The 26870-nt window shown below is 37.2% G+C and overlaps 1 protein-coding gene across 3 annotated transcripts; it reads right to left on the reverse strand.

Annotated features, from left to right (window-relative positions):
• LOC127658667 (TRAF family member-associated NF-kappa-B activator-like) lies at window positions 1-26870 on the reverse strand. 3 transcript variants are annotated; one of them, XM_052148076.1, is made up of 8 exons: window positions 26816-26870; window positions 19620-19755; window positions 19433-19544; window positions 16880-16992; window positions 13021-13088; window positions 12466-12584; window positions 7111-7496; window positions 1-2704 (listed from the first exon to the last, which is right to left on the reverse strand). In XM_052148076.1, exons 2-8 carry the CDS (start codon window positions 19716-19718, stop codon window positions 2540-2542), a joined length of 1062 nt encoding a protein of 353 aa, XP_052004036.1. In that variant the 5' UTR covers window positions 19719-19755; window positions 26816-26870; the 3' UTR covers window positions 1-2539. The 3 variants fall into 3 exon arrangements, with proteins under 3 accessions (XP_052004036.1, XP_052004034.1, XP_052004035.1); XM_052148074.1 differs by lacking the exon at window positions 26816-26870 and adding an exon at window positions 21926-22088; XM_052148075.1 differs by lacking the exon at window positions 26816-26870 and adding an exon at window positions 21937-22085.

Raw genomic sequence — 26870 nt, forward strand, 5'->3', positions numbered from 1 at the left:
ATTCACATCAGGGTTTATTTTGCAACAATAACTGTACATTATCCACTATTTAATATTGTATGGAATCTTTTCTGCAAACAGATTATCAATGAAACATCATGAAATGCCCCATGTGCAGAGCCAGTCTGCCAGTGTGAAACAACAACAAAATCTAGTTCTTCTTCTTCACACATCTCATCTGCTGAGTGTGAGTGTGTGTGTGTGTGTGTGTGTGTGTGTGTGTGTGTTTGTGTGTGTGTGTTAGCAGGCTGAAATTCGGGGTGTTGGGAGGTCTTCACAGCAAAGACGTGTGCCACTACACACATGTCCCTTTCTGCTTAACGCATCGTCACTGGAATTAGTGAAAATGATTACCTTTGTTTATGAAACTAATTATCCACACACATGGTCCAATGCAGCATCAAGGACATGGTTTAAGATTCTCCCATTAAAACATTCAAGTGCATCTGTACTGTCCAGTGCACTGCAGTTTAGAGTGTTATAAGCGTGAGAAAACACAATAGAAGATTAAAAACAAAGCTTTGGTTTGGTATTAGAGGCAGTCTGTGGGGTGGATACGGCAGAGCCCTAAAGACATGTATAAGACAGACTATTAGCAAGAAGGCAACAAAATAATACGCTATACTGTAAATCACAAGATAATCGTGCATGTAATTGCAAAGTGAGCACGCATTGGATACTATGTGTAGTAACAATTAACCTGCAATACCTGTGCAGCAGTGATTTCATAGACCAGATGGTGTTTATCGTTGGAATAATGATCTAAGAAATATCTCTCATTCTGAACAGATTCCCTCATACAGGTGGAACAAATTAAAGCAATTAGGAGTTATTACTTCCAAAACATTTCAATGGATTGTTTTTTTCTCCAGGGGCCACTACATTTACTACTGCATTGCTGGAACTGCTTATACTAGATGTGCTGCGAAAATAGGGAGACTGGGGCAAGTTGTCACATTTTTTTAACTCCAGTGAATATTTCTCCGAATGGATTTATTTTTTAAAGTAAATAAAGACACATACAGTACCTTAAAGTCCGAGCTACATGAAAAGATTTTGAACATTTCTTGAGTTATTGCCCAGGAGGAAAGATAAAGTTCACTGAACGCATGTTGATCTTTATAGTGGAGCATTATATGGGGTAAGTTGTCACAATGGGAACCCGCCATGAAATAGCCTTTTTTTTAAGGCTTTTCAGCCAGTTATAAACAGGAATCTTTCAAAACAATTAATGAAAGCTAAAATGTCAAATAATAATAATAATAATAATAATAATTAATAATAATTCCTTACATTTATATAGCGCTTTACATAGCATAGGGATGATGCGACGGCAGCCATAGTGCGCCAGAACGCCCACCACACACCAGCTATTGGTGGGGAGGAGAAAGTAGAGTGATGTAGCCAATTCAGGGATAAATAAAAATATTTTTTTTTTGGCAAAAGATGCTGTAATTCCATATCAGATGTAAATGCATTCATAAAATATAAAATGCTCGGCACCTTACCCCAATAAATGTGACAACCTGCCCCGACATGACATTTATGAAACTTTTCTTCAGGTTAAAAATAATTAAAATGTAAGACATTTAAGACAAAAGTGTTTGAAACCAACAAAAACCACTGACAGAGAAAATACACATTAATGTAATTGGAATTGTGACAGACTGACATAGTGACTTTGTGTGACAACTAGCCTCGGGTCCCCTTTATGCCTGAAAATAATGCAATCACAACAAGGTAAATATATTAACAAAATGTAATATATATATACAAACACACACATGGCTTGAGACAGCATGACATTAAAAGGGTAGTTCACAGAAAAAATTAAATTCTGTTATCATTTACACACCTTCATGTCATTCCAAAACTAGCCTTTTTTCTTCCTTCTATTGCATCTTTTTTCAATACAATAATAGTGAATGGTGACTGAGGCTGTCAGTCCATAACATTCTCTTTTTGTGTTCCATAGTGGTTTTATGGGTTCGGAATGACATGAGTTTGAGTAAACAATGACATATTTTCTAATTTTGGGAGTACTAACCCTTTTTAAAGAAAAAAGAAATTGATGTTTTGTTTTAAATTGAATAAATGCAAACATAAAAGTGTTCTTTGGTTTTGGAAACATATGAAGAAACAGATTTAAGGGGTGTCTAAAACTGAAATGATGTGACATTGAATTCTCAAATGATCACATGATCTCACATGATCAGCGTTTACAATTATGAGCCTCTCTGAGATATGAATGTCCTTTATATTGCCATCTTGAATTAAATGACTTGAAAATTAAAGCAAGCACGTCTTCACCGCAAAGTCATCAGAATGCCTTCAAATAAAATGCAGCTAAGACATAACAGGCCTAAAATGAACCGTTTAATGTTCTCCTAATTAAATAAACGAGCGTGGAAGGTTCCGCTCTCTTCGTGGTGTCACTGAAGGACATGAGCAAATGTGTTCTGACGGGTAGCGCGCTACTCGACAAAACCACGAATAAAGCCCCTTTGCAGTCCTGCGGGCGGCCCTTTGCCCGCGTTTGTCAATCGCCAGCTTTGTTCTGGAAGTGTGAATTGAGGTGGCTATACATGTGAGTTGGGGATACATCATCCTTGCAAAAGGCACACTTCTGATTGCTGCTCATCTGCTGCACGTCTGTCACTGACGCCTGGGACGACGTGTCCGGGAGGTCTGGGGTCCAAAAAAGCTGGACACAGACAAGAGGACATTAGACAGCAGCAAGGGCAGCAATAGAGACAATTATTCATTGATTAAGATGGCATTAGATAATCTTGGGTAAATAAAAGCCAAGACTGAGCTATTCCACATGCATCCTTACTCAAAAACATGGTCAAAGTGCAGGATAAATAGGCGGAGATACAAAAATAAAGTGAAAATAGGACTGGGCTATATATTGCATATTCATGATGCATTTGTGATGACTTTGCTGGGGATATAACATTAAATGATGAATATTGCAATTTTGGTAATGCACATTTCAATTTGGCTATTAAAGGGATAGTTCACCAATAAATGAAAATTCTCTCATCATTTACTCACCCTCATGCGATCCCAGATGTGTATGACTTTCTTCTGCTGAACACAAACAAAGATTTTTAACAAAGATTCTTACAATGCAAGTGAACGGTGACCACCAGAACTTCAAAAATGCACATAAAGGCAGCATAGAAGTAATCCATATGACTCCAGTGGTTAAATCCATGTCTTCTGAAGTCTTCATGTCTGATCTGAGAAACAGATCAATATTTAAGTCCTTTTATTTTTAATACAATAAATCTCCACTTTCACTTTTACCTTCTTCTTCTTTTGCTTTTTGGGGATTCACATTCTTTATCCATATCGCCATCTACTGGTCAGGGCTGGTCAAAGGCGAAGAATTATAGTACATTTAAATATTGATCTGTTTCTCACCCACACCTATCATGGATTTAACCACTGGAGCCGTATGGATTACTTATATGCTGCCTTTATGTGCTTTTTTGGAACTTTAAAGTTTTGGTCACCATTCACTTGCATTGTATGGACCAATAGAGCTGAGATATTCTTCTAAAAATCTTAATTTGTAAATAATGAGAGAATTTTCATTTTTGGGTGTACTGTCCCTTTAAGTCTTCCTTGTGTTTTCCCGAGCTTTCTCTTTAAGATGTGATGTTTAAGATGTTTTAATAGCGCCCCAAATTTAAACTTCATTAGTGAGTTGGTAAGTTCAACCTGTCCATTTCAGTGGTTCAAAATGATTATTTCCATCTATGATTTTGGAAATATTAATAATTTTATTTTACACAGATTAACAGGTCTTTTACAAACAAAATTGTGTTGTTTTTTCCGAAGTTGGTGTGCCTCTCACTTCAGAGAATTAAAATATTTTTTAAGGCCCTATATGGTGAAATCCCAGAGATATGGGGCTCTCAATGTGGCTCCATCCAAAAAAATTATAATTTTGACTCATATAGTACAATGGTCAAAAACCAAATGTGGGTCACATGGTATGAAGCAAGTTTTTGTTTCTAACAAATGAAGGTCTGAAGTACAAATAATGTTGAAATCAGACATGTACCTTTATTTATTTATTTACATTAGAACAATTATGTCAAAATCTTGATTTTTGAGGGTCCAAAACAGGGCTGGACTGGGGAGAAAAATCGGCCCGAGATTTTACATAGCAACTGGCCCAAATGTGGGGGGGGGGGGGGATTGAGGGCGTTTTGTGGTCCATTCTGCATAATGCAGCAGTTCATTTTAGCTTATCGCAACCCATTCAGCCTGTTTCGCGGCCGACCCACTGGCACGCTCGTTTCTCCGGATGGCCAGTCCGCACCGATCGACCCGGGAAAATGCCCAGTATGCCAGATTACCAGATAAAGGTCCAAAAATAAACTACTATTAAGAGTAAGCGACATGTGGATCTCAGCAAGCGCAATGCCTGTATCTAGTTTGAGGATTTCAGAAATGTACATCTGCAAATTTGATCCACTGTGTTAAATATGTTGGATTTTTAATCTTCATTTATGTTTATCTTTCTCCAAAAAACATTTCAACCTGGAAAGTTTCTGAAATTTGGTTGATCTGACATGGAATAACCCTGTGGAAACATGCCCTGATTATTAAAAGCTAGATTTGTTTGCTACTCTGTAACAATTCTTGCATTAAACATTTTGAATCTACTTGGCAACACCTGTTCGTTTGAAATCATTTGTTTAATCAATCACACATTTAAGCCATTTCAGACCAGCATTTGATATTTACAGGTATATAAATATCGAGTTATGTGTTGAATATCATCAAAAAGGCTGAAACTCCCATCCCTATGTGGAAATGAAATACAAAAGATTGGTATTTCTAATGTCATTTCTTGAGTTGTGGCTTTGCATGTCTAGAATGTCTCACACAAGTGTCATTATTACTGCAGGACCAAATGCAGAGTAAATATGACACTTACTGTATGTTTCATTCTCCCTAAGCATTTAAAACCTAGTGACAAAGCCATTATTTTTTAATTTTATTATTCATTTCACATGCAGTGTTTTTATGCTATCCACAATTGCACATTGCCATACGGTAACCGAAATAACATACTTTATAATCAGTTATCTTGGTATATAAAGATCTGGCCAACTGCACACAGCACTTGGTGAAAACGCACTTAATAAAAGAGTTGTAGTTTTGATAACACTACATTTACACTTCATAATTTAGTCATTCCGTTTGAAATGTGTGTTTGCTAGCAACACAATTTTTTCATGTTCTTAAAACAGATGAGCCCAGGTAGCTATCTGTAACACTTTTAAACTAGAAGAGAGCGAAAAGAACAGTCCGGAAACTAGTGTAATAGTACGACAACACAGAAGACGAGGTAATATGTGATTCACAGCTCTCTGTGGTCTTAGCACATCTTAATTGACATCCTAAATGGAATGGCGCTGAATCCCCGTGCAGATGTGAGGCTTACATAATAGGTGTGAGTCTTGCAGTTCTCCATATGGACAGGTAAAAACAACAGGGTTTTTTTACATGTGTCTAATCAGATTTCTTGTGCAATTGTACAATATATTTAACATTGAGTTTGTGTTCATTGTATTGTAGAATGGGGGTTTGTGCAATTGTAAGTATGCAAACATTCTTTCAACTAGAGTACTGTATATTTCTCTTTAAATATGCAATACATGCACTAAATGCATTTTTGCGCTAAGAAAAGCTAGATGACGCACAAAGGCTATAACAGAAAGCAGGTTTCCCGAGACACGTTTTAAAAAGTTTAAGTTCTTTATAACATGACAGCATCTAGAAATGTGGTACTCCAGCGTGAGATGCTAATAAAAAAGGAAGATGCTGCACCACAGTCAAGGATGTCCGTCTAGTGCATGTCAACAAAGAAAAACATTGCAAACAGACACAAGAAGCATTTGTTGTGAATGGTGCCTGATATACACTGTTTTGCCCAAATTGTAAGGTAGCGTCGCACACACCCTTCGTGGAGAAGGTAATCGTTGAATGTATTACGACGGGCCCGGTGTAAAAATCATCCTGGTCTCATACACATTATATGGCCATGGTAAAATTTTTGCAAAATGAAATGATGTGCCTTATAACACGTTTAGCTGTTTTCCCAGCGGGGGGTGCCAAAAGTGTGTAAATTGGTTTTTAGGGTGAATATGGAGGTTTTAAAGTGTAAAACGTACCTTCTTAATTCAAAACGTTAACCTAAATTAAAAAAATTCCTGAATGCAAATGAGAGGTGAACAAAACAGATATCCTTACCCTAAACAAACACCTAAACCTAACCGGTAGCTTTTTGTGTCTGTTTGCTATGTTTTTCTTTGTTGACATGCACTAGACGGACATCCTTGACTGTGGTGCAGCACCTTCCTTTTTGTCCTAAAACAAAATGTGACCTGAAAAGCACATTTTCTTGAGCAACCATGTCATCTTATGTTGCTTCTATGACACTCTTGTCTCCTGTGTCATCTTGTGTGCTTGACTGGTCTCAACCACATACTTCCTAGTCTGAAGTCAACACTCTATCAGGTGAGCTACCATGCAAGCTAATCACATTGGAATAAGTGTGTAAATGTAGGTCAGTCTGTAATACAAGCGTTAAAATGCATTGTTTATGAAATGATGCGTACAGTAAAAGTGTTTGGATATAATATAACAGCAGTATGTGAGAAAAATATGCCATAATTAGCCACTGTACTCGTGAAAGTGAATAAAGCGCAGTTGTTGTGGCGTCTCTAGTGTTCATATCACAAGGAAACTGCAGCGAAACGAAGACTTCGGCATGTCAAATTCAGTTAGCAAAAAATGTAGTTCATGCTACGGGACTAGGTTGAACAAATTTCATTCAGCATGGCAGACGAACAGGATAAAAGTTGCTAATAAATATATTTAATTCAGTACAGAAAAGTAATGCATGTTCACATTTAAAAACCGTGAAGACAAACGCACAAGCGTGTTTGGTGTGAACAATCCCTGAGATATGCTGTTCCTAATAAAGTTTTCAACCAACTGGTTTGATTACGTTTTATTTACTCTTAAAATTAGCATTTGGAGCTTGGCGAGATTTCAGATCTCGCGTGTGAATGCTCATCTTACCTGCTGGGGTCCTCGTACATTTTCGTGCGCTGCAGAAGACGCGGATGAGTGAGTGGATGGAATGGGGGTGGGGGTGGGTTCTGATGAATAAGACTCCTCCCTCAACGTGTCTACGTGGTCTTCGAGGTCGGGCCTGTGCAGGGACAGGTCCAATCGTTTATCTGGTGTACTGTTCAGAAAGTCGTATTCGGGGTCTGTATCCGGGGGAAACTTGAGACTCAGGATTCTTAGCGAATCGATAAGGCCATCATCTGGAACAGCGCCACGTGATGCAAGAGATTTGGAGGATAACGTGTTGTCAACTTCTGGCTTTAGTGGTACGGAAAAGGGCACCTCAGCCTGTTCCGCTGTGTCGTCTGTGCATTGGATGGGCATTGAAAACTGTTCTGGAGACAACATTTCAAAGATGTTTATATACAGTGGCCCCAAAATGACACTTAAACCACACTTAAAAATGCACACTTGTAAGTCTTTGCATCACATAACAAAAAACAAGCAAAAAGAATTTTGTTACAAATGATAAAATGCATGTGAATTCGTAAATGCATATTGTTCAAAATAAAGACCAAAGCATTTGGACTTGGGCTGACAATCTATTAAAACATTTAATCAAGTTGACTATAATATGCAGCTTAATTGCTATATCAATATTTACTGAGAAAAGCCCTCAAATAAAGATAATTCAAAGACCTACGTGTGGCAGAAGAGTAAAACGTTAAATACACAAAAAATGGCTTTAAAATTGCATGTACTATAATACAGTTTTATATCTTGCTCTAAAGTCGGTGCTCTTTTTTTTACATTTGGTCAATGTACATATGCATCAAATGGAGGGAATGATGGTCATGTCGCATCTTAAAAATAAAAATAAATTATTCACATGTATCACACGTTTTGCTCAGTGCCACCGCTCCCTATACGCAGGGACGGATTACCGACCGGGCCAGTAGGGCCAGTGCCCAGGGGCCCTTAACTACCAAGGGGCCCTTGACTGCCCGAGGGTGCCCTGGGCTTTAAGGCTGCGCAATCTAGTTTGGTGATCCCCCCGCTTGAAAACCCTTTTGGGCATGAACACCACCTCCCACCCCCACTCGCTCAACAACTTTTGGGTGTAGGGGGGCCCTTGGAGATAATTGGCCCCAGGGCCAACTCCCTAGGGAGGCACCATCTTACCCTAGGGGGCACCAGGAACTCTACCAGCTGCCCTTACTCGCACATTATACGTTATTCAAGGACCCAGTAGCAGTCTCGGAACACAGACTATCGCCTCGCGTTCGCACTTTCGCCTCGCTCGTCCCGCGTCTTGCAGCTTTTGCTCCGCGCCATGCAACTCACATTACAATCTTTTTACATTTATGAACATTTAAGAACTTAATAATGACTGTAATAGGGCGGAGGGCGGGGCTGTGTCGTGTTTTACACACCCGGCCCCTTATCAGGCTAATCAAGCATCCGAGAGGGATTAAGGCCAACTGTGGACAGTGGTGCGACAGAGAGAGAGAAAGTTTACGGGGGATACGGCGTAGTGGAGTTCTCACCGCTACCATCCACCCCACCTGAGCAGCCACGGCTGTCTTCAGGGGGACGGAGGAGCCCGACAGCTGACCGCGAGGGGAGAAGGGACTCCTAGTCGACCACCTGGAGCGGTCAGGGCCGCTGCCAGTGGCGGAGGAAACCCCTACCAGCCGCTGAAAAGTGCCGGGGTCTGAGACCGTGAGCGGGAAGGGGCTCACTGCCGATCGCCTGGAGCGGGAGAACCGCTGCCAGGTGCGTGGGAGACCCCTTCTGTTCCCTGAGAACGTGGCAGGGCGTTTCGTCTGCCAGGGGCTGGATGACTGCCTCCGATCCGCCTGGGGAGGCGCGGCTGTCATCCACTAGAGGGTGGAGGAGTGGCCGAGGACCAAGCTACGGCGTATCGGAGAACTGGCGAGTAAGTGTTTTTTTTTTCTCTCTCTCTCTTCTCTTTCTCCCACTGCTGCTCCGCGTTGGCCTTTTCCCTCTATTTTAAATTTTGCAGTTTTTTTTGTTAGGAGGGTACTGCACTGTTACAGGGAGACCCCCTATTTTTCCTTATTGTTTCCCTCCCCCTGGCCCCTCCCAGATTCAGGAAGGCTGGGATGACCTGCTGGCAGACGGGGCATAAGGCACGCCCTGCCCCAGGGAAAGGGGGGGAGGGGTGTACGTCATGCTGGGGACTCCTCAGCCTGAGAGAACGAGGGAGGAATGTGACAGGGTGGAAGGTGGGGCCTGGTCATGATTTTACACACTGGGCCCCTTATCAGGCTAATCAAGCCTCCGAGAGGGATAAAGGCCAACTGTGGACGGTTGTGCGACAGAGAGAGAGCGTTTACAGGCAGCTGTCTGTCCTATGTGTGTGTTTGTGTCTTTTGGTTTATTTCTTCATTAAACTATTATTTATATTGACGAGCCAGTTCTCGCCTCCTTTCCCTTAATCCCTTTACAATGACTAACAATATTGTTTTAGGTGAAACCATCGAGTCATGAATGATTTAGAAGTCTGAACTCTACCGGGTCAAAATTGACCCGCCAATGCAAAAGTATGCAGACATTATCACATTTTGTTGATACTGAACACAGAACATTCCTTTAACAGAAAAAAAGGACAGGCCTAACTCTCAAAATACCTTTATTTTCTCTCGTATAAGTCTGTCTCTCTTGCTCTCACTCATATAGAAGAACATTAGTCTATGCAAATGCAAAGAAAGCACAGCAGTGATATGCACACCATGCAACGCTGACTATTAATGAGGAACTCTGTCAATTTTAGCACCAAACAATGCAGTGAGAATTGCTCTACCATAACAACCACGTCAGCCCCTGCCACCACACCACGCCACGCCGCCAGCCAATTAAAATCAACTACACAGCTCGAAATTCTCCTTTAAATCTTCCAGATCAAAGTCTATGATAAAACTAAAGACAGGTGGAGTTAGTAATGTAACATTATCAGATCATAATGATCACAGAATGGCTCCGTTTCAATGACTGTTATCAAGAATTCAGCACTATGATATGCAGAGACATTTTTACAAGGACAGCGAGTCTGAGATCATTGTGAGAAGAAATTGTATTACCTCATATCTCCAGAGCAGAGTCACTTGCTAAAAGAATAGAGAGAGATGGATATGGATTTTTATCTATCTGGAACTGTTCAACCAAAGCTGAAAGCTTTGTTGTCATTCACTCACCCAGGCATGGATTATTTTCTTTCTTCCGAGGGATATAAAAGCAGATCTTACACAGAATGTCCAACCTACTCTTTTCCTTACAATAAAATCTGACGGTGATTTACATACCAAGCTCTAAAAAGGACAAAAAAAGGCCCTTAGAAGTAGTTTACACAGCTACATTCCTACTCCATGGAGGAAAAGTTCCTTCAATGATAATCTCCCCCTCCACCAAAGTGCTCTCAAATTTCATTGGCACTTTGTTAAATTTAAAAATGATGGCTTTATACGCATGATGACATGTATTTTTTGTCCAATTGGTCAGCATATTTTTCATCATTATTTCTTTTAAACCCGATCAAGTTGAATATTATATTATTGTATTATAATAATAATAATAGATTTAAGAAATTATTGTACAAATGTTGGTGATTTAATGAAATATCGGTTCCTGATATTTATCGGCCATGATATTATTATCACCAAATTAAAACCGCCGGCATGTCGGTTATAAGCATGAAAATGGTGATGGTGAAAAATGGTGAAAAACGATGGTTTATTTATAATTTATTAGTAACACACTTTGGGAAGCCATTCAATACGCTTTGAAACCAGCAGACTTTGACTTCCGAGACGTATCAATTATCAATTAATGCTGCATGATTGATTGAATTAAGACTGAAATCACAATATGGCCTTGCGCAGTGGTCGATTTGAAAATAATCATTCAAGTGGGATGGTGTAGTCAAAGGTTGGGGGGGTTCTAATACTTATGGGTCATTGGCAAATAACGTTGTACAAGGTGTTATAATGAGAAATCTTAAAAAAATCTAGTTTAAAACACGTGTGTCATGTTCTCAGAAATTTAACCAAATTAAGTCCAATTTGGTTTCATACATTTTTGAAAAAACTTTTATAGCATTATATTTTTAATCGGAGTGGTGGTGGTGTAGTGGGCTAAAGCACATAACTGGTAATCAGAAGGTTGCTGGTTCGATCCCCACAGCCACCACCATTGTGTCCTTGAGCAAGGCACTTAACTCCAGGTTGCTCCGGGGGGATTGTCCCTGTAATAAGTGCACTGTAAGTCGCTTTGGTTAAAAGCGTCTGCCAAATGCATAAATGTAAATGTAATCATGTAACTTTAAAATTGTCAAGTGGTGTAACCATTAAGTATTATAATGCTTTCTCTGCACCTTGAATACATGAGAGTAAAAACTATTTAATAATTTATTTCCAAACACATTTTTCAAGATAAAAAAAATATATATATTATGAATTTTTGAGTCAAAAATATCAAGAAGTTCTCTCACATGAACAAAATCTGCCTTTTCGTAAAAATGTCAAAATAAATATCAGATGTTTTTTAAAACTTTGTGCTCAGTCTTGAGGGTCTAATGGTGTAACATAGGTGGATGCTAGGGGTCAAAAATAAAAAAAAGCTCACCACAAAGTCTCTATAATATTCTGGTCTTGGGGCTCTTTTTCAATGCAAGTCATCCGTTTTATCCTCTGCCTGGCAGAATTTGTAAATCCAGTCACTTAGAAATGTAATAGCACACCTCTCCTCAACAGAACACCTAGCCCCAAGTATGAACAATAGTAATAGTAACGCTTGCCTTAACAAGCAACACATATAACTGATTACATTTACTACACATGACTGTTCAACGACGCAAGACACTGTGTTTTCTGCACGCTTTCCATCATTCTACCACGTCCAAAAATACATCTCACTGGCGTATAGTTTTCCAAGTCATTTCACAGAGGACACGTAATTGTGTAACAGTGTGCGGCTTCAAAACAACATTTATCAAAGTGATAATTGAACGTGTTCATCTGCGTAGTCTATTTTAATGCTGCGCAGAGGTCAAAGGTCAATGGAGCATAGAGACCTTACACCATAGCTTTGCATTAAGTAGTTCTGCTTTTAATTGCGTGCAGGATCCAACGCTGAAATGTATAATTACTAGTATACTGCATTAAACTACTAGTTAGATAATTAAAAATATGTTGTGACATTTCCGAAGTAATTGCAACTCCACGGTTTTCATTTGACCTAATTTAATTAGAAACAAAACGCACTTGGGTGAGGTGGTATAACAGCTATAATTTAATAAAAGACATTAGTCCAAAATTACAAATGAGGCTCTAAAAAGGCTGTTACCATTAGCGGTTTCGTTTCCTTTGTGTATTCTCTTCAGGTGATCTTTCTGCCGTCTCGCTAAGGTTTGAATCCTCTGGAAAGTCCCCTGGATTTCCCGCAGAGCATCCAGAACATCTTCACTGTGTGAAAGAGAAAGAGAAGTCATGAAAACAATGTCTGCTTGGGTCTTTCCCAATAAAAAAACTAATCTATCCAGTTAAATCCAGTTACTGTCCAAGGAGTATTATATCCTATATATACAATATATCTATTATAGAAATTAAAGAAATAATTTAAAAAAAGTTTCCCACTTAAATATTTCAAGTTGACTGTGTTGACAAGACTTAAGCTGATTTAAGGTCAGCGTAACTAACCTTTTGTTGCAATAGAGGCCACAAAAGCTGATCCCAAATCAGCAGCACTGCATTAGTATTGCATAAGCATGATATTTCAGGGCTGTTGACTCTGAATCAGTTCAGCTGGTTTGTATACTGCTCTTCAGATATTATACAATATATACTTTACAAAAAATAATTCTTTAGTAATTAATTCAGTTAAGTGAAATTAATCTTGTACCTCTTTATTCCACAAGCGGCAGAAATCGCGGTGGGAAGCATCCCGGAATTCTCTGTGGGTCCGTTTATCTGCACAAAAACAATAAAAAGAATTACAAATCAAAATAAACAAAACTCAAAATACATTTATCAGCACACCAAAGTAGGGTTAAAATATTTCACATTTATTTAAAACATTTTACTTTGCATAATAATTAATACATAAACCATTAATAAATGTTTTGCATTGTGAGATTTTTTCATGGTATTTCAGAAGAATCCTGGGGTTGAATATGTGCTTAATTGTCATAATTAAATATGACACGTGGTCTGGGTATCTCAGCGAGTAAAGACGCTGACTACCAACCCTGGAGTCATGAGTTTGAATCCAGGGTGTGCTGAGTGACTCCAGTCAGGTCTCCTGAACAACTAAATTGGCCCGGCTGCTAGGGAGGGTAGAGTCACATGGGGTAACCTGCTCGTGGTCGTCATAATGTGGTTTGCTCTCGGTGGGGTATGTGGCGAGTTGTGCGTGGATGCCGCGGAGAATAGCGTGAAGCCTCCACACGCGGTAGGTCGCCGCGGTAACGCGCTCAACAAGCCATGTGATAAGATGCGCAGATTGACGGGCTCAGACGCGGAGGCAACTTCGATTCGTCCTCCGCCATACGGATTGAGTCACTACGCCGCCACGAGGACTTATAGCGCACTGGAATCAGGCATTCCAAATTGGGGGGAGAAAATAAAAAAATAAAATAATAATAATAATAATAATAATTAAATATGACACTGCAAAACATCTTAAAGTTCCTAAAAACAGGCTTTAATTTTATAATAATATTATTATATACTGCAAAATGTTATTTGTTTAAATATAAAAGATATACATTTTAAATAAAAATAAAACATTTTATATATTTTTAAATAAAACATTTTATATTTTATATAAAATATATCATATTTATTTTATATAAAATATTAAACAACTATTATTTATTTTGATAATTTTTATATAAACAAAAGATGTAATATTTGTATATAAAATATAGGATTTTTTAAATTAAATAATAATATTATTATTATATACTGCTAAATGTTATTTGTTTAAATATAAAATATATACATTTTATATAAAAAAATTAAACATTTAATATATTTTTAAATAAAACATTTTATATTTTATATAAAATATATAAAATATTTTATATACAATTTTAAACAAGTATTATTTATTTTGATAATTGTTATATAAAAAAATATGTAATATTTGTATATAAAATATATATTTTTTTTTATTAAATAATACAATTAAAAATATATATATTTTGATAAATAAAAAATAAAAAATGACCCAAACATGTTCTTGACAGAAAAGCTTTGCTCAACTGAGCTGAATATACTTTATAAAGCCTGTACAAATCCACGCCAAACAAAAACCAAAAAACGACATGAATATTACCTTTGACTCAAGAGTTTATATACTTATATGTTTACGAATAATTACATACTGTTCCTTTAACAATCTCACTCCAGATTTTGAATGGAGCACACTAGAGGCCATTATCTACTCAAGATTAAGTTCAGGAAAAAGAGAAAGTAGCCATTTCAAACTGTTATTTCTACATATTTGAGTAACAGTCATCTAAAAAAGTGACACCTCCTTTCAAAGGAGTGAACTCAATGCTCAGGGCCTGTGCTTCACTGGTTAATGTGCAGCTCGACCAGATGAAAGCATTATGCTCTACTGCCCTCTGTGGGTTCAAACATGCACCTATAAACTGAAAACAATTGAGAAGAATTATCACACTGGATTCAATTAGAGAAGCATTCTCACTATGGACAGATAGCGATGAAAAATGATATCAAACTGTGAAGAGAGAGAACTACATCTTTTTCGCACATTTCTCACAACTTAACCCTCGAAATGAACTGTGGATAACTAGCAAAGCACTGCAAACTTAGCTATTAGGCTCGTTTTCTGCTTACAGGCTGTTAACGATGATAACACAATATAAAGACTAGGAGGTGTGGGGGTCACGGTCGGAGAAGCCCTTTCTTTTACAATTACATCTGAATTAAAATTCATTTAAACAACAAAGTGAAATAAAATCCCAACCTTGTGCATATTCATACAGCGGCCCCATGTCATTGCATTACATACTACACTCACCTAAAGGATTATTAGGAACACCTGTTCAATTTCTCATTAATGCAATTATCTAATCAACCAATCACATGGCAGTTGCTTCAATGCATTTAGGGGTGTGGTCCTGGTCAAGACAATCTCCTGAACTCCAAACTGACTGTCAGAATGGGAAAGAAAGGTGATTTAAGCAATTTTGAGCGTGGCATGGTTGTTGGTGCCAGACGGGCCGGTCTGAGTATTTCACAATCTGCTCAGTTACTGGGATTTTCACGCACAACCATTTCTAGGGTTTACAAAGAATGGTGTGAAAAGGAAAAACATCCAGTATGCGGCAGTCCTGTGGGCTGAAAATGCCTTGTTGATGCTAGAGGTCAGAGGAGAATGGGCCGACTGATTCAAGCTGATAGAAGAGCAACTTTGCCTGAAATAACCACTCGTTACAACCGAGGTATGCAGCAAAGCATTTGTGAAGCCACAACACGCACAACCTTGAGGCAGATGGGCTACAACAGCAGAAGACCCCACCGGTACCACTCATCTCCACTACAAATAGGAAAAAGAGGCTACAATTTGCAAGAGCTCACCAAAATTGGACAGTTGAAGACTGGAAAATGTTGCCTGGTCTGATGAGTCTCGATTTCTGTTGAGACATTCAGATGGTAGAGTCAGAATTTGGCGTAAACAGAATGAGAACATGGATCCATCATGCCTTGTTACCACTGTGCAGGCTGGTGGTGGTGGTGTAATGGTGTGGGGGATGTTTTCTTGGCACACTTTAGGCCCCTTAGTGCCAATTGGGCATCGTTTAAATGCCACGGCCTACCTGAGCATTGTTTCTGACCATGTCCATCCCTTTATGGCCACCATGTACCCATCCTCTGATGGCTACTTCCAGCAGGATAATGCACCATGTCACAAAGCTCGAATCATTTCAAATTGGTTTCTTGAACATGACAATGAGTTCACTGTACTAAAATGGCCCCCACAGTCACCAGATCTCAACCCAATAGAGCATCTTTGGGATGTGGTGGAACGGGAGCTTCGTGCCCTGGATGTGCATCCCACAAATCTCCATCAACTGCAAGATGCTATCCTATCAATATGGGCCAACATTTCTAAAGAATGCTTTCAGCACCTTGTTGAATCAATGCCACGTAGAATTAAGGCAGTTCTGAAGGCGAAAGGGGTCAAACACAGTATTAGTATGTGTTCCTAATAATCCTTTAGGTGAGTGTATATAATCAAAGCACGTGGCATCTGTAAACAAATGATGCATGAGCGTGAGTCATTTTTGCTATTATTTTTAAACAACTTGTCAAGGTGATTTTTAGTGGAACTATGAACTAACATTTCACATCCTAAAAAGTGTCCAAATATGACTTATCTTCATTTTGATCAGTGTGTTTATTGTTCAATAATTTGCAACCAGACAAACTTCTTTTTGTGCCATGTTTTGCTTGAAAAGTGTTTGTGGTTCCTTTGTTTAAAATAAAAGCACCGGTTTGAAATTGTGTTATGTAATGCAAAGACTTTTCTACATATAAGAGTTGCTTAAAGGGATAGTTCACCCAAAAACAAAAGTTCTGTCACTATTTACTTGGAGATGCAATGAAATAGTCACTGAGAGAAAGTGGGTGAACTATCCCTTTAAGTGTTATGTTAAATGTAAAACTCTGACATTATAGATTGACCACAGTCAGATCACTTTTTATTGACAGTAAGAGGAAATACCCACCAGGAAAGGGTTAGTCCTGTGGGAACTGGACTTGTTGTCGGAGTGATTATCGCTAGGTGACAAGGTCTCTACTTCCTGTTTTCTGTATGCAGACTCACCAAGTTTCATCTCCTCTAAAAAAAAAATGTTTAAAAAAAGTACGACAAGGAACCGGGCCAGTTATCAATTACACTCATCAACAACAACAACAACAATACTAGCCATTAAAAGCGAAAACATACATCTGAATATACTTCAAAGAATTGTGTTTTATTATAACATTTTTGTAACATACAATCTAACATTACTGTACAATGTTAAAAGCAAAGAGGGCATAAAGAGTGATAAATGAAATTTAAGCATCTACATTGTGTTATAATTTCTGTTTACATACAAATATATTTCCGATATTAAAAGAGCAGAGCGTGCTCAACTCCACTGTTTACAGAGCAGAGCTGACAGTGGCTCTGCAGACAGGGCGGGGTTAAGCGATGCGGGGTTAAGCGGTGTCTTCTCGGTAAGTTGCTAACTAGTTTAAATACATACTGGAAAGTTAATAAACAATGACACCATCATTTTCCATTTTCAATATAACATTAACCCTGTTAACCTTTATTGTATTTTAATTTATTATTTATTTAAATGGTCAGCAATTGACATACTGAACATACAGTACTGATGTTTATTTAGAGCGCAAATGCGAACTAAGAGATCTCAAGATGTTTTTAAAGATTGAGTATTAAACTATATTTAACTTGACACAGTGAACTAAACATTTTATGTTTATGACGCAACACACCCGAGACGCTACACAAGCATGTCTGACACAGGTGTAGATTGACGGGTCCTTAAACAAGCCCTCATAATAAATCTCTGATTGGCAAATTCACTTGTGTAATGGATTGCTGTGAACTGTGTGTCAATGATTGACTTATGATCAATAATATGGTCGTAAACAATACATTGTATTCTAAAGCCGCTTTTTGTATTGTCTTATCAATGATTAACTCTTCTGCTACAAGAATGTAATGCATTTTAATTATCTGAATATTTTTTTATTTTATATATATATATATATATAGAATTTTTAAATATTTAAAGATAACTATGCATCATTATATATTGATATAAATATGTATAATCTTTATATGTTGAGTTATTGTTAAATGAGGGGCTTTCTCAGCAAATATTTGTATATGTGATTAATCGTGATTAATTAATCGGGACACCATGTAATTAATTCGATCAAAAATTGTAATCGATTGACAGCCCTACTTTAAATATGAAGTGTGTTGCCACAAAGCTGAAATTACACTTACTGCCCTCTGGAGTAAACAGGTGGTACTACCAGCTTGAATTTCTCAATAATAATCCATATGACGAGGCATTGCGATTAATTACGTACATTTTTTTAACGCGTTATTTTTAGTCAAATTAATCACACAGAATTAATGCATTAAATCGACAGCCCTAATATATATATATATATATATATATATATATATATATATATATATATATATATATGTGCCATAAATAAACACGTCATTCGTTGGACACCTTTCTTACCTGATTTATGTTTCTAAACTGATTGCATTTTTAATTTCTAGGAAACAAGCTCTCTCAGAAATAGTTTCAAAGAACTACATTTGTCTTAAATGTTTCACTGAACATGGCCTTAACAACAAATGGCGAGCACAACGAGTGTGACAAATGAAATTTAAGCTGATAAATTTGATCATATTTATCTTTTAAACTTCTATTTACATTTTCATGGACGTAAAATAAACTACCAGTCAGAATTTGACACACTTGACTGAATTTTCGTTTCTCTTAAAAAACTTTTGATCTAAAGGCTTTTGACCAAAACCTGGAACTTAGTTTTGTACAAAAATATAAACTGTGCCTACATATGATTTTATATATATATATGTGTGTGTGTGTTTGTGTGTGTGTGTGTGCGTGTGCGTTTTGCATGGAGTTTTAAATAAAAAAATATATATTTTTGTTTAAATTTATATTTTGTATAAAACATAATACATTTACTATAAAATATAATACATAATAATATAAAGCATTTTTTATAATATAAATACATTTTGAATCAATTGTTTTATATAAAAAGAAAGAAAATTATATTTTAGATAATTTTCAAATGTTATTTTTTTTTTTTTTTTTTTACAAAACTTAAATTTTGAATGAAATCAATGAGTTGGAGCAGATAGAGAAGAAAAAGCAGCCAACAAATGTCCAGCATACATGGGAACTGCTTTAAGGAAACTCAAATATAATACGTTTTCATTTCTTTAATATTTTGTCACTTCTGCATCATTTTCATACTTTATTTTTGTGTTATCTCATACTTTTTAATTGCCTCACTTTCATTCTAAAATGTGCAAAAAAAAGTCATTATAAAGAATGAGCAGGTTGTCATTAACTCTTTAACTTTCTAGGTTTATTTCAAGTTTTACAGACAGCTTAAATGGACTTTATACAGTGTAAACAAAGTAAATCACTATGAATTTATTTTTTTACAATACATGAACACACAAGGAGAAAGCTTGTACTACTAACCTGATGCATGTTTTTGAAGTAAACTGAGCTGAGCTGTCAGATGTGTGATGGTCTTTGCTTGCTCCTCTATCTTTCTCTCCAGCTGCTGACTTTGCCGTTGATACTGCTCTGTCTGCAACAGATATGTTTTAGTGTCTGCCCACTCTCACACACACCAAGCTGAAGACATAAAAACAGAGTTCAGAACCTTGTGCTGAAGTTCCTTTCTGGCATTGTCTTTCTCAATAGATGCATTGCGGTACGCTTCGAAGGCTTTGTTGAGCTGCTCACTGATGTTTCTGTCCATTCCTTCAGTAACATTCCGTACGGGGCGGTCCCGAGCCCTAATCCCAGAGAGACACAAATACTTAAATGTTATAACATGTTTTAAATATATATGTACTGTATATATGATTAGCTGACTGTCTCAGGTAAATTTGATAAAAGTACTCAATAATGTACTATACACTGAAAGTACTATATAACAGTTTTAAGTTTTAGATGTGCATAAATGAGTACACATCGAAAGCAATAGTGTCATTTTTATGTAAGCTGCAACTAATAATAATGTTTTAGATATTTAGAAACAGTCCTAAACTTGACTTAAATGCATTTCCCTTTCATTTTAAAAGGAGTGGTGGTGGTGGCGTAGTGGTCTAAAGCACATAACTTGTAATCAGAAGGTTGCTGGTTTGATCCCCACGGCCACCACCATTGTGTCCTTGAGCAAGGCAGTTAACTCCAGGTTGCTCCGGGGGGATTGTCCCTGTAATAAGGGCTCTGTAAGTCACTTTGGATAAAAGCATCTCCCAAATGCATAAATGTAAATGAAAGCATGCTGATCAGTTTGTTGAGTTACCGCTAAAACCCCTAAACAAATTATTCTAACATTTGCTTAGAAATAGAAAACTGGTAATGCATTTTATGTCTTGGTCTGTAGTGGAAACACAGGGCTAGTTATCACAAGGTTGACTCAAGTAGAAATAGGCTATTTTTCAGGGTAGGCATATTTGTGATGTCCATTTCTGTATTGCAGAGTAAAAACAAGATCCAGCATTGAACAAACATTGAACTTTTATGGGAATGTTGTCACACTATTTGGGGTAAGTTGTAACAATGGGAAACTAATTGAAGAGCCTATCATAGGCTTTTCAGCTACATTTAAATCATTATTAAAACAGTTCATAAAATGGCTCAGATAACGGCTCTGTACAATTGTGATGACTGAGATGCGGGTTGGCGCTGTTTTGGTGGCACGAGGGGGACCTACACAATATTAGGCAGGTGGTTTTAATGTTGTGGCTGATCGGTGTGTATATATATATATATATATATATACACACACACACACACACACACACACACACTACTGGTCAAAAGTTTTGGAACACACTCATTCTTTATTATTTTTGTATTTTTTTTTTTCACATTTTAGAATAATAGTAAAGTCATCAAAACTATGGAACAACAAATGGAAATATGGGAATTATGCTCTGACTAAACAAAATCCAAAATAAATCAAAACTGTGTTATATTTTAGCATCTTCACAGTGGTCCCCCTTTGCCTAGAATTTGCAGACATTAACTTTGGACATTTTCTCAAGCAGCTTCTTGAGGAATCACCCTGGGATGCTTTATAAACAGTATTGAAGGAGTTCCCATCAATGCTGGGCACTTATTGGTTGCTTTTCTTTACTATTTGGTCCAAGTCATCCATTTAAAACACACACACACACACACACACACACACACACACACACACACACACACACACACATATATATACACACACACACATTTTAGTTTTATAATGAAATAAATTAATATGGTGGAACAATTATATTTTTGCCTATATATGATTTATATTATATATGTATGTGTGTGTGTGTGTGTGTGTGTGTGTGTGTGTGTGTGTCAAACCATGGTTTTGGCCAACATACATTTTAATTATTAAATTATATAAAAACACATCACACATTAGCAGACAATACTCTTGTCCTGAAAACACAGTTGAACCAAGTAAAATGTACCTTCATTATATAGTTAACCCTTGCTGGAATGTATGCCTGTGTGGTTTTATTGTGTTTACCCCAAAAACGATTACAAAAATGCGAAATTTTGTATTTTTATTTGGTGGATAGTATTCACAAACATATCCTTATTTCTGCCAGTTTTCAACGAGATTTCAACAAAACCACTGCTAGAGAAAACACACATATGTATCATTTGACTTTTGGCTGAAATCCCTCTTAGATAAAGCCCTTGTGTCAACTTCCCAGTGTGACAGCACACCCTAACCCAACCTTAAAGGGTTTCAAAACAGTTTTCTAAGAACATAGTGAAGTTCACAGTGAAGTCTACATCTAGCATGTATTACATAAGCGCGAGACTACCAAAGTAACACAACTGAACTTACTAAAAATAATGACTAAAAACAAAAGCAACTCGTTAAACATCTACATAGCTGATCACAGTGAAGTGAATTGAGTGCACTCAGTAGTGCACTGCACTCACAGGAGTCTTACCTTCACTCCAAAACAGCCCAAGCACATAAACTTTTGCGCAGTTCGGACATCGCGACGCTGCTACGCGTATATTTTAGAACGAGAGGAAATGAACTATTTTGTACAAATGTACATTTTGCATGTTTTACAATGAACTGGGAACTTCCCTCGGGGAATCCCCAGTCGCCTTAAACTTCCGCCTGCTGCAGCACAGCCAATCAGCTGCTGATATACATATCAGTCTTGCTTTGCTTTGTATGCAGTGGGGCTTTTTTTATATCACTTTTACATTTTAATGTTTATTCAGATTCTTTTTCTTGCCCTTAATTTTCAAGAACATAATTCACAAAGCAATTTTTGGAATATCACTCATGTCCACGGGCGTAGACTAGGCGGGGGATGCAGGGGACATGTCCCCCTCACTTTCAATAAAACCTAAGTTCGTCCCGTCGCGCTTTTTAACAGGGCAAATGTGTTTAAGCTGTTGTCTTTCATACAGAAAATGTCTAAATGTGTCAATGCTAGAGTTAAAATTCACTGGTCAATCGTGTAATTATTTACATTTTTAAAAATGTAGTGATTGAGAGCCTTAAAAATATATCTTATATATTTATTTTCGTCTTAAACTAATTGGACTGTCCCCCTCACTTTTGAAATGATTGCTACGCCCCTGTTGATATGCAGAATATAAAACATTTATACAAGCAGGATATTTGCACAGTTTTTAATTTTGTGACTGTAAGGGGTTACGATGGGCAAGGAGGAGGCGAGAACCGGCTTGTCAATATAAATAATACTTTAATGAAAACTTAAACCAAAACACACAAACATAAACACACACATGACGGACATGCCCGTAATTCTCTCTCTCTCTCTCTCGAACCGTCGTCACCGGCTGCCTTTATCCCTCGCGCGCACCATCAGGCCAATTGGGGACCGGGCGTGCGACATTCCAGCCCGGCCCCGCCCCCCTCCGCTCCACAGTGACCAAATCAGACCAGAAAGCTACACATGTTTTTACATCGAGGTACAGGTAGAAATGGCATCAAACTCCCCGATTATGGAAACGGATTGTGGATTAATATATATATATATGTATGTATCAAATATGATACACAATGTTTGACAGCTCCTGTTTCACTCTATCGTCAATCTCAAAAAACAAAAAAAAACATGGTTTGTAAGTTTCAATGTTTATGGCACCATCTAGTGGTTATTTGTGAAAAAAGTGGTTTCAATGTTTATATCAATCTATTTAAAATGGCAGTGGTCTTTTGCAAAAAATAACTGTTATGTTGGGATAAATGACAGTAATGATTATATTGTAACTGAAATTTTTAAATGAGTATTTGCTGAATATAAGCAACCTATGCTTGTTTAAAATTGTGTATATTATTTTATTGAAAAAGCATGTCGAAATTACAATTATGATATAACAGGCTTTTGAGGTATATCAATCACTATTCCATTCCATTCATGCCCTCAATTAAAAGAAAAAAAGAGCTTTGAAAATCCTGAAATATACTTTTCATAAGATATATTTTAAGTGTGAACTAATATTTCTGTGTATTTTCATATATATGCAGCATGCTCTGTCATTATAAAGACCTCAATATTTTACATTACAAGCAGGGCTGGACTGGACTGGTAATCTGGCATACCGGGCATTTTCCCGGTGGGCCGACGCACTTTGGGGCCGATCAAGGGCGGACTGGCCATCGGGAGAACCGAGAGGTCCGGTTGGGCCGCGATAAGCTAAAATGAGCTGCCGCGTTATGCTAACGGACCACAAAACGCTGCTGTGATATGCAGAAAAGGACAGTCTGCTCAATTCCGACAAAACAGAGGTACTAATTATTGGACCAAAAACCTCTAAAAATAAGACGCTAAAGTATAATTTAACTCTCGATGGATGTACTGTTACATCATCTTCAACAGCGAAGAACTTAGGTGTTATATTCGATACCAATCTGTCCTTTGAAAATCACATTTCCAATGTTTGCAAAACAGCATTCTTCCACCTAAGAAATATTGCTAAATTAAGGCATATGCTCTCTGTTGCTGATGCCAAAAAATATTTAATGCGTTCATGACCTCAAGACTAGATTATTGTAATGCATTACTGGGAGGATGTCCTGCAAGTTCAATAAATAAACTTCAATTGGTTCAAAATGCAGCAGCCAGAGTGCTGACGAGAACAAAGAAATATGATCATATTAGCCCCATTTTATCATCGTTACATTGTTACCTGTTAAATTACATATTCATTTTAAAATTCTGTTAACTACATACAAAGCTTTGAATGGTCTCCGCAGTACTGACGTGACCTTCTGATATGATATATATTCCATCACGTACATTATGATCACAAAATTCTGGCTTGCGAATAACTCCTAGAATATCTAAATCCACAAAAGGATCCTTTTCCTATTAGGCGACTAAACTATGGAAGTCTCCCTAACACTGTTCGGGACTCAGACACACTCTCTCAGTTTAAGACTAAAGACTCATCTATTTAGCCAGGCGTACACCTCATTTATCCTCCAACCCACAATTAGGCTGCTTTAGTTGGGTCTGCCGGAACCAGAAACATTTATCATGATCTATAACTCTGCATCAAATTAAATGACATCTGCGCTAGTATTATTCTATTCTATTCTCAGCCTCGGGATTCATATCCTGAGGTTACCAGAGCCGTCCAGATCCAACTCCATTCCTGCTTGGTGTCAGACTCCATTGCTATGTGTCTCTGAGTGATGATGACTAAATGCAGCCGGTGCCAGCCAGACATCACTTCAGTCTTCTATGATGGACTTCAGAGGATGAACTGATGCCAACTCCAACTGTAAGATATCAGATACTTCATATGCCACTGCCTGAACCTTGGATTTATGACGGACCCCACCGAACCTCAACGAAATGACCTGCCGGTTGAACTGCGACGCACATCACTGATCTCTGCCTGCATCACCTCGATCTATTGGTGGACTACGTTTTTGAAATGGACTAACTATTGCCAACAAAACCCTTCATCAGCCAATTAACATGGACAATTGCGTCTATGAACTTCTACAGTCAATCCAGGATGAACTTCAAAGACATTAGTCATTAATCTTACAGTTCATACAGAATCTATGTTTAAATACTGACCCTTAACACTTACATAGTTTAATCATTTTTAACCATGACTTGCACTATACATTAGTAATATTGGCATTATATTCATGATGTTAGTCAGAGTAACTGGCTCCCACAGTGAGTCTGGTTTCTCCCATTAATCAACATCTTAAGAAGTTTTGTGTTCCTTGCCACAGTCACCATCGGCTGCTCACTGGGGTTATAAATACAATTATTATTTAATGACTTATTTTCAATTCACAATCATATTTGATCTAATTACACAACGATGATTCATCGACATTATAGACATCACAGTGTTATCTTCTGTTAATGCCTGATCTTCTGGAAAGCTGCTTTGAAACGATGTGTGTTGTGAAAGGTGCTATACAAATAAAAATGACTTGACTTTATTTATTATATCTTGCAATCATTTACTCTTTATGTGATCGTTTACTCTCTCTCTCTCTCTCTCTATCTTTCTTTCTTTCTAAAAGTCTTCATACATTTCCAGAGGCCTTGTTTTCTTTTGTTTCTTTTTTTGCAGCTGGAATGAAAGGCAGTCGAGATTTCCCCAGACATCAGTGCAGTCACACAAACAGAATGGAATGTGTGCCTCAGGTAACAGTTACATCCTGTCTGCCAACTCTGAACACCATTCATTCACACACTATATGTTTTTAACACTTGTGCGACCTTCTGGACATTTTTGTCTTTTTCATTTTTGTATTTGTTTTGTTTGTGTTCATTCCAACGGCATCAATTTTGCCAAAGGTGTGTGTTTTTTTTTTTTAGGAATTTTGTTATTTCAACATCAGTTCCTAAAATACATCTATAATACACTTGTGTACATAAAATAGTTACACTCAGGACCCTCAGGACAAAAATGTCCCTATTGAATCCCATTAAAAATGCAATATTTGTTCCCAGTGCCATTAAAGCATAATATCATGAATTCCATGATATTATGCTTTCATGCCGGACTTCAAAATAAAACAAATTATATATATTTTCCACCAGATGGCGCAATTTTTCTCATGTTTAGCCTATGGAGCAAATACATTGTTTTCCCCTATTTTCGCTTTGCTGTATTTTAGAGCACTGCAGGACAATTGAATAAATGATGCAGCTAAATTTGTGTGGGTGTGTTTGTATGGATGCCAGAGTGTGAATTTATGATCAGGACTGATGTAAGTTAAAAAATCACTGTTAAAAGTCAGTGAAAGTGGAAAATAATATTAATATATAATATTTTTATGGCAGTTTTTTGACGTCGAATCTTTGTCCTCAAAGGTCCTGAGTGTGAGTTTTTTTTTATCTGACACTGCACAAAAAATTATAATGCATCAAAATCAATGTTGTTGCTAATCATTGACATATCCCAGACTGTGATAATCTTCCCCAAAATTCCCCTTAGCATTTAGTAAATGGAAAATAATAATAATACATAAATAAAATAAAATGATAAAAACAACAGTGGCATTATTTAAACAAACTGGCATTTAAATGGTTAAAATCCTGAAAATGAATGAATATTTGGTAATTATGATCAGGACTGATGTTGGTGAAAAATGTACTTACTGAAAGTGGAAGATAATATTTCTATATAATATTATTATGGCAGACATTTTTGTCCTCTAAGGACCTCTGAGTAACTTTGTTTTATTGACACACAAGGGTTAACTAAACTTTGCATCTGGTCATACATTTTGTAAGTGTCATTTGAAAATAAATAACAATTATAAAAGATGTTCTATAAAAGCAGTTTGAACAGTTGACTTACTGCTAAAGCTCTGTTGTGTGTCCTCATGGCATTTCAACAGCAGCAAATAACGATC

Source organism: Xyrauchen texanus, chromosome 18 (genome assembly GCF_025860055.1).
Source record: "Xyrauchen texanus isolate HMW12.3.18 chromosome 18, RBS_HiC_50CHRs, whole genome shotgun sequence".
Taxonomy (NCBI): Eukaryota; Metazoa; Chordata; class Actinopteri; order Cypriniformes; family Catostomidae; genus Xyrauchen; species Xyrauchen texanus.

Excerpts from the sequence above, each read along its gene's own strand:
- LOC127658667 (XM_052148074.1), bottom strand. The coding sequence starts at position 21,963 with ATGTGCTTGGGCTGTTTTGGAGTGAAGGTAAGACTCCT. Across the intron at positions 16,993-19,432 it reads ACTTCAAAAACATGCATCAG|AGGAGATGAAACTTGGTGAG; the intron begins GTTAGTAGTACA and ends TTTTTTTTTTAG. Across the intron at positions 13,089-16,879 it reads ACAGGACTAACCCTTTCCTG|ATAAACGGACCCACAGAGAA; the intron begins GTGGGTATTTCC and ends GTTTTTGTGCAG.